Raw genomic sequence first — 13,649 nt, 5'->3', positions numbered from 1 at the left:
CCGTCCCAGGTTCTACCCCTCACCTACACACTCGGGACAATTTACAGCGGCCAATTAACCCACCAACCTGCATGTCTTTGGGATGTGGGAGGAAACCAGAATCATTCCTTGTAATTGAACTCTCTCCAAATCATTCTCATCCTTCCCAAAGATATTGAACACAATATTCCAGCAGGACATGAACCTGTGCTTTTGTACTCTGTCCTCTAAACCCCGGATTCTGGAAGTTGCCATTCGGAGGTGGTCCTTGCAAGGTAGGCCATTTGGCCCACACGGTAGATGTTGTATCTTATGGTCCACATGAACCTACGCCCATTGCTGTTACACCTCTGCCATTGGTACAACATTGAGAGAAGCAACTAACCTCCAGTCTTCTTGAAGACCTCCACCAGGCACTCAGCCTCCTGCCGGATGAAATCTTCCAAAGTCTTGATCCCATTCCCGAAGTCCCTCAGGGCCGAGATGGCGAAGGTGCGAAGCTGACGGGACCGATGCCCGTTGCTGCTGGCGATTCCTGTGGGACGGGAGGGTGGAGAGCTTGGTGTGATTCTGAGAGCAGGAAAGCAGTGAGAAGGAGCTACGAAACACTTAAAGAATTCTGTTACCCCTCCAAGGGGGCAAGGCAATGTTCTGGGGTTTCCCTGGCACCTCTTGTTTACAATATATTGGCCAAGCTGAAGCTTCTGTGTGGATCTCCCTCACTCTGTGTTTTAGGCCAAGTTGTTCTGCATCTGAATCAGACCTAAACTTAATAGGTACTTGAGGAACAACTTTTTTTATACAGGGGGTGGTCTGTATTTGGAATGAGCTGCCAGAGGAAGTGGTTGAGGCAGGTACATTAATAACATTTCAAGAACAGTTGGTACATGGATAGGAAAGGTTTAAGGTTATGGGCCAAACGCGGGCAAGTGGGACTAGCTTGGATGGGCATCTTGGTCAGCATGGACCAGATGGGCTGAAGGGCCTGTTTCTGTGCTGTATGACTCTGACTATGAACCAACCAGCAGCTGGGATAGGATTGGTCAGCCTGCGAAATCTGACCTTTCACATTTGGGGACTGGCTTCTAAATCATCCCTACAAGTGTCCCGCCTTGGTGTTGTCCTGATGCAGGGTTTTGACCCAAAACATCGACAGTTCCTTTCCCCCTGCAGATGCTGCTCGACCAGCTGAGTTCCTCCAGCAGTTTGTTTGTTGCTTGCCTCGGTAAGTTCACCTGGAGCAAGGGTGGGCATTCTATCTGGTCCAGCCTCCTCTGTCCCTTGTGAGTTTACCCAGACACCTCATTGACATCCCACAGGGAAAGTGATGCCTGAGCCCTGTGCAACATGCTCTGGCATGTCTCATCTCACCTGGCCAGGGAGCTGAATACTGACTTGCAACAGATAGTTAGAGCAGGAGGCTGACCTGTTACAGAGTACGCTCTGGGCTAAACATGCATCTACAGAAGTCAAGTCACAAGAAATTCTGCATATGCTGGAATCTGGAGCAACACACAAAAAGTGCTGGAGGAACTCAGCAGGTCAGGCAGCATCTATGGAGGGAAATAAACAGTCGACGTTTCGGGCCGAGACATCAGGACTGGAAAGGAAGAGGGCAAAGTTCAGAATAAGAAGGTGGGGAGAGGGCGAGGAGCACACGCAGGCAGGGGAGAGGTGACTTCAGGTGATAGGTGAGTCCAGGTGAGAGGGGGATTGTCTATAGACGTCAGTCTCAGCTCCTGGACTTATATCAGCGTTACAGCCCCCTCCTGATAACATCATCTCCAGGTCACTGGAAATGCCGGATACCCAAACACAGGGCAAGTGGCCGCAAGTAAATGGAGAGGACGGGGCAGGACATCTGGAGAAGGAAGGTTGTGGGAGGGTTGGAGAGGCAGGGGAAGGGTAAAGGGTTGGGAAGGGGTAGGGGAGGGGTGGATGTATGGGACGGTGGAAGTAATAGGTAGGGAGTGGAGAGGGGAAGGGAGGGGGCACCATGGCATGAGGTTCAATGATGGAATTGAGGGTGTTGTGTGGGTGTAGGAGGGACCATGTCGGGAGGAGGTGGCAGAGGTTTGGGGGTGATCGGGAAAGGGTTCCAGGAGCAGGTAAGGTTGGAGGGTTTACTCAGCAGCCATGATTCTGTTGTGTTGATTTTGCAATGAGCTGGTTTGGGAACATTGGCAGAGACCCACTTAATCCCCACAAGATGTTTGAACACATATATTAATGGTTTCATTCAGTATCCAAAGTGGGAGAAGGTGAGGGAGCTGTGGCAGTATAGGCACTGGACCATGGGAAGATATCGAGGAAGGAGAAAATTCAGGGGAGGGGTGTGGGGGAGGTGGGAGGTGGGAGTTGGCAGATTGATGTCTCAGCTCCGTTTTGCTCAGGCACTGGGAGCTGGAAGTTCTCTGGGCCCCGTCAGCTCCTTATCCCACTGCTCGTCTGACACAAAGGGTGAGATGAGAAGGCATTACCTCCAGCTGAATGTTGGGAAGGCTAAAGCCAGCATCTCCAGTCCCCATCACAGGTCCCTCCACCAAGGAACTCACTGGGTGAAGCTCAGAATCCACACCGTACCCGACGGCCAATTTAACATTGCCTGAAGACACCCTACCTCGGCTCCGGCTGCGGAAACCCTCCCATGCCTCTGTTACGTCCAGGATTGGCTGTTACAATGTACTCCGGTCCTGTCTCCCTTCTTCTGTCCAGAAAACTCAGTCAAAATGCTCCTGCCCAGCTATCACTCACCCTTCACCCTTCTTCTTGCTGCACTATACAGTTTATTGGCTAAGTGATAGGTAAGTTACCGCCCTATTGACCCGGACAATTGATCCCATGGACGTGAGTTCAAATCCCACCATAGCAGCTGGGGAAGTTAAGCCCGAGTAGACAACTGAAATGTTTAAAGATCTAATCTCAGCACTAGTAACCATGGAAAATCGTGGTCAGAAAAGACCACTTGGTTAACCTATAACCTCGAGAGAGGGAAACCTGTTCTCCTTACCTGGTGACTCAAAACCCACATGAATTTGTTCACCCTTAACTATCCTCTGTAGTAATCTGGAGACAATCTGGGATGGGTAATAAATACTGGTGCTTCCAGTGAGATTCATATCAAATGATTCAATAAAACAATAAAATTATCTTCTTTGCAAATCCGTCCATGAATTTCACTCCTCCATATCTTTATAACCTCCTCCCACCATACATATTCTCAATCTTATAAATTTTGGCCTTTAGGAATCTAGTCTCTCCCCCCATGTATGCCTGTACCTTGTGCTGACAGATGCTTAAGTGCTAAACTTCTCACCCCAAACCTTCCTACCTCTACTTCCTCCTTTGAGATTATATTTTGTTTGCATTGTTGTTTTGATTACATATCTGTGAAGCACCTTTTGTAACTTAATGATGTCATATAAATAGAAGTTTCTGCTGTTATTAGGTCAGGGGTCACAGGATCAATATCAGCCTAGTTCTTACCATATCCATTCGTGACCTTCCTGATTGAAGGAACCGTGCCCCTGGCTCCGAAATCGTCTGCCTGGTTGACGAGGGCCTCCTTCACGGCTTCAAAGCCACACAGCACCACTGCAGGACGTGGACCAAGCCAGACGGTAAACACGGGTCCATACTTCCTGCTGAGCTGCAAGAACAAAGAGTTGGGAGTCAGTGCCTCCCAGAGAACTGCAGGGGCGTTCACTGGCAGTGGAACTGGTATTGGAATTGGTTTATTATTGTCACATGTATCAAGATACTGTGAAAAGCTTTGTTTTGCATGCCATCCATACAGATTATTCCAAACATAACCACATCGAGGGCGTACAAATAGAAAAGCAATAACGGAATGCAAAATATCATGTTACAGTTACAGAGAAAGTGCAGTGCAGGTAGACAAATAAGTTGCAAGGTCATGACTAGGTAGATTGTGAGGTTACATTATTATTACATCATTAACATACAAGAGGTCTGTTCAAGAGTCTTATAGCAGTGGGATAGAAGCTGTCCTTGAGCCTGGTGGTACGTATTTTCAATCTTTTGTATCATCTGCCCAGTGGAAGGGGGGGAGAAGAGAGAATGTCTGGGGTGGGAGGGGTATTTGATTATGTTGGCTGCTTTTCCAATGCAGCGAGCAGTGTAGACAGACTCCATGGAGGGGAACAACACACAAAGTGCTGGAGAAATTCAACAGGTCAGGAGGCATCTATAGAGGGAAATAGACAGTTGACGTTTCGTGTCGAGATCCTTCATCTACTGTCTAACCCGCTGAGTTCCTCCAGCGCTTTGTGTGTTGCTCCAGATTCCATCGTCTGCAGTCTCTCGTGTCTCCATGGAGGGGAAGCTGGTTTTCATGATGGACTGTGTCCACAACTCTCTTCAATTTCTTGCAGTCTTGGGCAGAATAGTTGCCGTACTAAGCTGGGATGCATCCGGATAGGATGCTTTCAATGGTGAATCTATAAAAATTGGTGAGGGTCAACAGGGACATGCAGAATTTCCTTCGCCTTCTGAGGAAGTAGAAGCGCCGGTAAGCTTTCTTGACCATAGCGTCTACGTGGTTGGACCAGGACAGGCTATTAGTGATGTTTACACCTAGAAACTTGAAGCTCTCAACCATCTCGACCTCAGCACCATTGATACAGACAGGGGTGTGTGCTCTGCCCCACTTCCTTAAGTCAATGACCAGCTCTTTTATCTTGCTGACAGTTGTTATAACTAAGCCCTGCCTGTGTGAGACACCTTTGGGTCACTAGCTCCACACACTGTCCCCTGCCTTCCTCAACCAAACCCCCACTGACTTATAGCTGCCCTAAGCTGAGCTAGGATTCCCAAACTCACTCCCTGGTCTGGAGTTCTCAGCCAAGGGAAAGGCAGGAGTGCTGCCTGTGGCTGGAGAGAATATCCAGTGAGGTCTATCATGAGCCACAGAGAGATACAGGGAAACATGCCCTTCGGCCCACTGAGTCCGTGCTGACCATCAAGCAGCCATTCACACACATCCTAATTAATCTCATTTTTTATTCTTCCTCACATTCTCATCAACTTCCCCCAGATTCAACCACTCACCCACACACTAGGGGCAATTTACAGCAGCCAATTAACCTACCAACCTGCACGTCTTTGGGATGTGGGAGGAAACTGGAACACCCAAAGGAATTTGGAAGGACAATTGACCGCTGGAACTTACCTTTAGTGTAGGTAAGTGACAGTCAAAGGGCAGGTGATGGCATGTGTGAGAGAGAACAAGTTGCAGGGGTACTTGAAAATGAGGAGGGGGAAATGGGTTTCCTCTGCTGGGGGCTAGCAAAGATCTAATGGGCTGCATGGCCCCCTTCTGTATCGCAGTTGGTCACCAGCAGCTGTCTCCACCTCCACCCTTCCCTCTTCCCTCTTCCCTCCTGGCTCCACCTTCTCTTTTAATTGTCTGCCTCCATCCCTCATCCACCCTCCTCTGTCTCCCAACTCCACCCCTCCCCCTCCCCTACCAAGCTCAATCTGCCCGTCATCCTTCACCTCCCCTCCTTCAGTCCACCAATCACCCCTGGTCCCTTTTGGACCACTCCCCCTCTCCTCTGTATACTGGCCATCTCCCCTCTCCCCTCTCAGTCCTGATGCAGGTTCTCAGCCTGAAATGTCGACTGTCCTTTCCCCCCACAGATGCTGCTCAATCCACTGAGCTCCTCCAGCAGACTGTCTGTTGCTCGCGCCAGTGATGTTTGGTAGGGATTGCAAGGATTTTGATCCAGTAATGATAAAGGAATGGTGATACATATGGAATGGTGAGTTATTTGAAAGGAGCTTGGTAAGTGATGTCATTGTGCACATGTTCCCTTTGTCTGCTTGGGTGCTGGGGGTCATGAGTTTGAAAGGAGCCTTGATGATTTGCCGTGGGCCATCTCCAAGACAGTAGACATTTCAGGCACTGTGTGCTTGTGATGGAGGTTCAACAGTGAGGTACTTAGCTGTGGGGTGAACATGCCTGCTCAATCATGCATCCTGAAGGAAATCAGTTCTGGTTGTCAGATTCCGTCTGCAACCCTGGCATTATAAGCCAAGTCCTGCCACTCAAACATTTGCAAACACACATGGAACCTGCTTCAACAAAGTTCAAAGCTTCCGACTGCTGTCTGATTATTTTGTCTACTCTGCAAACTCCAAAATGAGCAGGAGTTAGGGATGAAAAATGTAATTGTTTAGTGGACAGCTGTGCTCTATCCAGACATGGGGAATTTACAGATTAAGTAAAGAAGGAACAAGTTTTTCCACAGGATGCAGTGGGTAAACAAACATCCAGGAAAACAAACACTTGTTTACCACAGAAACTAGAAAGGCATGAGACCCAAATATTTCTGGCGTGATAGTGTCCTGAGGGTGTTCTGAGACTTCCAGTTCTGGAGCCTTTCTCCTGGTGAGCCATCACATTGGAATGGACAGTGAGAAAAGAGCAATAATCAAAGTAGACCCCTAGATTCAGAGAGTCATACAGCATCTTGTCCATGGTGACCATCAAGCACCCCTTTACACTCAGCCTATAATATTCGCATTTTTTATTCTCCCCATATTCCCATCAACTCTCCCCAGATTCTACACTCAGCTACACACTAGCGGCAACTTACAGTGGTCAATTTACCTACCAACTCACATATCTTTGGGATGTGGGAGGAAACCAGAGCACCAGGGGGAAACCCACGCTGTTCCGGGGAGAAGGAGCCATCTCACTGGAGGTTAGGATTGAACCCAGGTCTCTGGTGCTGCTAATTGTGCCAATGTGCCACCCCTCACTGCTCTGCTTTTTTCCCCTTAGCCCTTGCAAACCTCCCCTCTATGGAGTCTGTCTACACCTCCCACTGCCTCGGTAAAACAGCCAACACAATCAAAGACCTCACCCACCTAAGACATTCTCTCTTCTCCCCTCTCCCATCGGGCAGAAGATACAAAAGCCTGAAAGCACGTACCACCAGGCTCAAGGACTTCTATCCTGCTGTTATAAGGCGATTGAACGGTCCCCTGGTACAATGAGATAGACTCTCGACCTCACAGTCTACCTTCGTTATGACCTTGCACCTTATTGTCTGCCTGCACTGCACTTTTTCTGTAATTGTAACACTTTATTCTGCATTTTGTTATTGTTTTACTTTGTAGTACCTCAATGCACTGTTGTAATGAAATGATCTGTATGGATGGCGTGCAAAACAATCCCTACTTCATCTCTGTGTTTAATTCCCTTTTGAAATTTGCAGTTGAATCTGCTTCCACTGTCTAGGGTTTGGGTGAAATTTTATACTTGTTAAAGCTGTCGCTTGTCCACAGGAGGTGAGATGTTCCCCAGACAGAACTCACAGCTGTCACCCTCTTCCTACCACACTTTCTCGTGCTCATGTACAGCTTCTTTCTTTCAGGCAGTGCTTCAATATCAGAGGTCTCCCCTTCAGTTAAGAGAGAGTTGGTAAATTGGTTTATTATTGTCATATGTACCGAGGTACAGTGAAAAACTTTGCTTTGCATGTCATCCATACAGATCATTTCATTACAACAGTGCTTTGAGGTAGTACAAGGGAAAACAATAACAGAATGCAGAATAAAGTGTTGCAGTTACAGAGAAAGTGCAGTGCAGGCAGACAATAAGGTGCAAGGTCATAACGAAGGTAGACTGTGAGGTCGAGAGTCTATCTTATTGTACCAGGGGACTGTTCAATCGTCTTATCACAACGGTCCTTGAGCCTGCTGGTACGTGATTTCAGGCTTTTATATCTTCTGCCCGATGGGAGGGGGGAGAAGAGAGAATGTCCAGGGTGGGTGGGGTCTTTGATTATATTGGCTGTTTTACTGAGGCAGCGGGAAGTGTAGACAGTCCATGGGGGGGAGGCTAGTGTTGTGTGAAAAGGTTCTTTTAGAATCTTAAAGATGGAGGACTCTGGACACAGGCTTTGGATTTTAAAAGTAGTTTAATCACAAAGGCAAACACAGGGACAGAATGAATGGGAATGGATGCACACTCGCACACACACACACACACATACACGCAGGAGACCGCAAACATGAGGGGGAATCACAACGAGGATGAGATACACACATACACTCACACACACAAACACACAATAAACAAGGTACAGCTTATCAAGGGATAAACACTTCAATGCCTGAATACTTTGACCCAAACAAGCATTGGCCCTAACACTCCCTGGAATCTGTCTAAGATGCTCCCAAACCACGTGGTGGTGCACACACTTACCAGTGGTCTCTGCAGCATTGTCTCACTATTCCTGGGGAAGTCAAAAGGCCAGGGAAGTGCAACACTCTTTATAGTGCTGGAAGGCTGGGTGGAGCCCAGCCAGGTAATTTAGACAGGCCAATGGCTTGGAGGTCAAGGACAAAGGTGCCTGCCAAGGCCAATGGTCAGGCAGGTTCAGGAACAAGGGTGCTCTCCAAGGCCAATCCCTATGCCCACACCTGATGGGTGGGGTGGAGCCAAACCTTGATTGACAGTGGTGTCACTTCCAATCTGATAAGCAATGCTGTCCTCTGACCAGAGGGGTCAGAATTGTTACTGTCACGTGACAGCCATGTGCTCTCATATGTTACGGACTCAGTGAAAGTCCCTTTAAGATAGAGAGTGTGTGTGTATGTGTGTGTGGGGCGTGCTTACGTCAATAGAAGATAAAGGACGTAATGACGTTGTTGAAGAAGAAGAAGAAGAGAGAGAGAAGGGAGAGAGACACCAGCCTGCTTGTTTTCTCTATCGATGGATGAGAAACAATAACTGTGTTTGCCACTGAAATCCATGTATGGAAGTTGGAAGTAATCCGGTGGAGTTCACTTTGTTGCTGACCTGTAGAAGGAAACAGGTATTTGTATGTGGACGACCACGGTTCGGATGCTTTTCGGGGTGAGAGAGTCACTACCGAGTAAACACTGAAGTGTCGTTTGGGTTCCATCGTGGAACATTTGGATTTCGTATGTACTCTCTCTATGTTTTTCTACATCTACATCTTATCTTCAGACAACGGTGGTTGTTGAAGAAGCCCTTGCTCATGTTTCACCTTATGGCTTGCGGAACTGAACTTTAAGAACCATTCCGGAACTGGGAGTTTTGGACTTTGTCACACACACACACACGAAGAGTTTAGTTTTGGGGTTAACGTTCGAGGTTTAACATTTTTGAATTCTAACATACTAACATTTTTACTTTTATTTTACGTATTATCATAAGTAGTGATTAATAAAATAGTTTTTAACACTGAATCATGCTCAGTGTGTTTCTTTTGTTGCTGATTTTGTGACAAAATTGGGGGCTCGTCCGGGAGAGTTCCCAAGGTTAACGAGTGTCGTCTGGGATTGTACCCCAGATTGACGAGATTAGTTCGAGATTCAATCCAAAGATTTTTGAGGGAGGTCTGATAAATTCTTTTTAATTGGCTTGTGTGTGTGGAAACCAGCAGCAATGGATATTAAGGCATTTTTGGAGTCACCAACCCAAAAGGGATTGGAGGTGGCGAAAAAGGATGATTTGATAAAGATTGCTACAAGGCTAAACCTTACAGAAGTAAAGCAGTCTATGAGAAAGGCAGATATTCAGAGACTGATAGCTGGCCATTATGTGGAAAAGAAGGTGTTTGAGGAGGAAGTGTTAAAACAGTTTCCTGGCAGTGAAATAGCAATTTCTGAGGCACAGGTGCAGCTGGCAAAGATAGAGGCTGAACGAGAGCAAAATAAATTAGAAGCTGAATGAGAACAAAAGAGATTAGAGGCCGAACGAGAACAGACCCAGTTAAAGATAGAGGCCAAACAAAAGCTAACTCAGATGAAGATAGAGGCTGATCTAGCAATGAAGCAGATGGAGCTGGATAACGAGGAGAAAAAGAGGCAGCATGAGTTATAAATGAAGCGTAGGAGTTCGGAATCTGATTCTGATGATGGTTTTTCAGCCAGCAGGGAGGTTCGATTAGTCCCTCCGTTTGAAGAAGATCAGGTTGATCAGTATTTCCAACATTTTGAAAAGGTTGCTGTGAGTTCAAACTGGCCAAGGAAAGGATGGGCTCTTATGGTACAGAGTGTGATTAAAGGTAAAGCTCAAAAAGCTTATTCTGCTTTGTCTGTTGAGGATGCAGCTGATTATACCAAGGTAAAACAAGCTATTTTGAAGGCCTATGAATTGGTCCCTGAGGCTTATAGACAAAAATTCAGAGACTTGAGGAAATCTGCAGATCAGACTTATATGGAATTTGCCAATGGAAAGAGAATATGTTTTGAACGATGGTGCCTGGCTAAAAATGTAGATGGGGATTATGATAAATTGACAGAATTGATACTGGTGGAAGACTTTAAAAGATGTGTTCCAGCTGAATTAACAAAATATTTAAATGAAAAGGCAGTGGAAACTTTACAAGAAACTGCTAGGTTGGCAGATGATTATGCTTTAACCCATAAATCAAAATGGGGACAACCTAAAACCTTTCAAAAGAGTTACAAGGACAATCCAGGTAAACCGGAGATTAAATTGGGAGGTAATCAAAAAGGAAAAGATGAAAAGAAGCCAGGGCTGGAGAAACCTGTTGAGCGTACTTGTTATTACTGTAAGAAACCTGGCCATGTGATAGCTAATTGTGCCCTTTTGAAGAAAAGGAAGGAAGCTGGGCCCAATGCTTGCTTTCAGGCAATTAAAAATCAAAAAGGTTTAGGAGATGCTGTTAAAGATCAGTCCTTGCAAGAGGGAAAAGCGGAAAAGTTGGAGGAGGTGAGAAAGGAATTCCGTTCGTATGTATCAGAGGGTTTTGTTTCACTGAATGATGAGTCACCCCAGGTGCCAGTGAAAATTCTTAGAGATACTGGGGCTAGTCAATCTCTCTTGCTGGACAGTGTTTTAAATTTTGGTGAAGAAAGTGACACTGGTGAAGTAAATCTAGTACGAGGCGTTACAGGTGAGACCATGTCTGTCCCTTTTCACAGGGTGATTTTAAAGTCAAAGTTCGTAGAAGGACCAGTCGAGATAGGGATAAGACCTAGTTTGCCAGTGGAAGGAGTTTCTTTGTTATTGGGAAATGACCTTGCAGATGGAGAAAGTGATCCTGTGGTACGGTTAACAACCAAACCAAGGATTGATGAGTCTGAGAATGATCCAGATGTTTACCCATCATGTGCGGTGACTCGAGCTAAAGCTAGAGAATTAGCCAAGACAGACAGTCCGGTGCAGTCTGATGTAGTTCCTTGTGACAGTCCTAAACAGGAAGAAAATTTTGATGCCTTATCTGAGACTTTTCTGTCTTCACTGGAGGATCAACATCCTTATAGTGAGCCTGAATTTAAAGATTTGTCTTTGTCGAGGAAGGATTTCATGGTGGAACAGACAAAGGACCCTGAATTGACAGAATTGAAAGAAAAAGCACTCTCATGTGAGGAGATTGAAAAGGTGCCAACTGGATACTATGTCAAAAATGGAGTGTTAATGAGGAAATGGAGACCTCCCCATGTCCAAAACAATTTAAAACTCGGTTGGAGAGAGTCTGCCAGCTAGCGAGAGAGAATCTGAAAACAAGCCAGATAAGAATGAAGACATATTTTGATAGACGTGCTCGGCCTAGGACATTTGCAGTGGGGCAAAAGGTGTTGGTATTTTTCCCTAGCCAAAATAATCCCTTGCAAGCTCGTTTTTCTGGACCCTATGTTATTGAATCTCGAGTGACTGATCTAACATATATAATCAAAACACCAGATAGACGCAAGAAAACACAACTCTGTCATGTAAACATGCTAAAACCTTATTATGAGAGGGATTCAGTTGTGGCCTTGGTGGATGGTGAAAAGGTTGTTTCTAGAATGCCTGATGTTGATGTTGAGGAAGGCCAATTTAGACCAAATATTGTTCCATCGAAACTGAAAAACCAAAATATCATGGAGAACCTTGAAACGAAGTTGGACCATTTACAAGTTTCACAAAAACAACAGATGAGAGAATTAATTTTAAAATTTAAAAATCTGTTCCCAGATGTTCCAAACAGAACATCGATAATTACCCATGATGTTGATGTTGGGGATGCAAAACCAATCAAACAACACCCATATCGAATGAATGTGGAAAAAAGTAAACTTGTTGATCAGGAAATCAAATACATGTTGGAAAATGATATTATTAGACATTCTACTTCAAATTGGAGTTCGCCCTGTGTTATTGTACCTAAACCTGATGGAACTGTTAGATTTTGCACAGATTACAGGAAAGTGAATGCTGTAACAAAGTCAGATGCTTACCCTATTCCTAGAGTGGATGATTGCATAGATAGAGTGGGAAAGGCAAAATTTCTTACAAAGATTGACCTATTAAAAGGGTACTGGTGTGTTCCATTAACAGATAGAGGAAGGGAAATTTCAGCCTTTGTAACCCCTTCTGGATTGTATGAATACAATGTTTTGCCATTTGGAATGAAAAATGCTCCGGCAACATTTCAAAGAATGATTAATTCAGTGATTCATGGGTTAAAACATACAGATGCCTACATTGACGACTTAGTGACTGGGAATGATACTTGGGAAGATCACATCTCTGCGTTAGAAAGGTTGTTTGAAAGACTTTCCAAGGCTAACCTTACAGTTAACTTGGCTAAAAGTGAATTTGGCCATGCCACTGTGACGTATCTTGGTTATGTTGTAGGTCAAGGCAAGCAAGCTCCTGTTCAGGCAAAAGTTCAAGCAATATCTGAGTTCCCTATTCCCACAGGTACGAGGACTGTTAGAAGATTTTTGGGAATGGTTGGATATTATCGAAAATTTTGTAAGAATTTTGCTGATATTGCTCTTCCCCTAACTAATCTTCAGAAGAAGGGAGTAAAGTTTGTTTGGACAGATTCTTGTCAAGAAGCATTTAAGAAGCTGAAAGCCATTTTATGCTACCATCCTGTGCTCAGAACACCTGACTTTGAAAAGCCATTTTCATTAGCAGTAGATGCCAGTGATGAAGCTGCAGGAGCTGTGTTGTTGCAGAAGGGTGACCTTGATGATATTGACCATCCTGTAGCTTACTTTTCAAAGAAATTTAATGAGCATCAAAAGAATTATTCCACCATAGAGAAAGAATTACTGTCGCTTGTTTTAGCCTTGCAACATTTCAGTGTATATGTTTGCACCGCTCAGAAACCATTGACTGTGTATACAGATCATAACCCATTGGTGTTTCTGAGCCGAGTCAAAAACAAGAACAGAAGGCTGTTAAACTGGAGTTTAATTTTGCAAGAGTTTGATCTCATGATAACTCACATTAAAGGCAAAGATAATGTGATTGCTGATTGTCTTTCCCGATGTTAAATGGGAAACATGTATCTGTACTAATCTGATAGTCTGTAGTTGTGTAGCATGATAATTATTAACATTACTAACTGTATGCGCGGTTGAATTTTTCTTGGGAAAAATTTTTTTTAGGTGGGAGGTGTTACGGACTCAGTGAAAGTCCCTTTAAGATAGAGAGTGTGTGTGTATGTGTGTGTGGGGCGTGCTTACGTCAATAGAAGATAAAGGACGTAATGACGTTGTTGAAGAAGAAGAAGAAGAGAGAGAGAAGGGAGAGAGACACCAGCCTGCTTGTTTTCTCTATCGATGGATGAGAAACAATAACTGTGTTTGCCACTGAAATCCATGTATGGAAGTTGGAAGTAATCCGGTGGAGTTCACTTTGTTGC

At 45.1% G+C, this 13,649-nt stretch overlaps 1 protein-coding gene across 1 annotated transcript in view; it reads right to left on the bottom strand.

Annotated features, from left to right (window-relative positions):
* The window catches only part of LOC127586288 (cytochrome P450 2F3-like), a 44,628-nt gene that overhangs the window by 24,322 nt on the left and 6,657 nt on the right, over positions 1-13,649 (bottom strand). Inside the window, exons 2-3 of the mRNA XM_052044097.1 lie at positions 3,466-3,628; positions 365-514 (exon numbers count right to left, since the gene is read on the bottom strand). Coding sequence (XP_051900057.1) covers positions 365-514; positions 3,466-3,628 — 313 coding nt within the window. The remainder of the gene's footprint in view (positions 1-364; positions 515-3,465; positions 3,629-13,649) is intronic.

The sequence above is a fragment of the Pristis pectinata genome, chromosome 35 (assembly GCF_009764475.1).
Source record: "Pristis pectinata isolate sPriPec2 chromosome 35, sPriPec2.1.pri, whole genome shotgun sequence".
Lineage (NCBI taxonomy): Eukaryota > Metazoa > Chordata > Chondrichthyes > Rhinopristiformes > Pristidae > Pristis > Pristis pectinata.
This window is presented reverse-complemented; position numbering and strand designations above follow the sequence as displayed.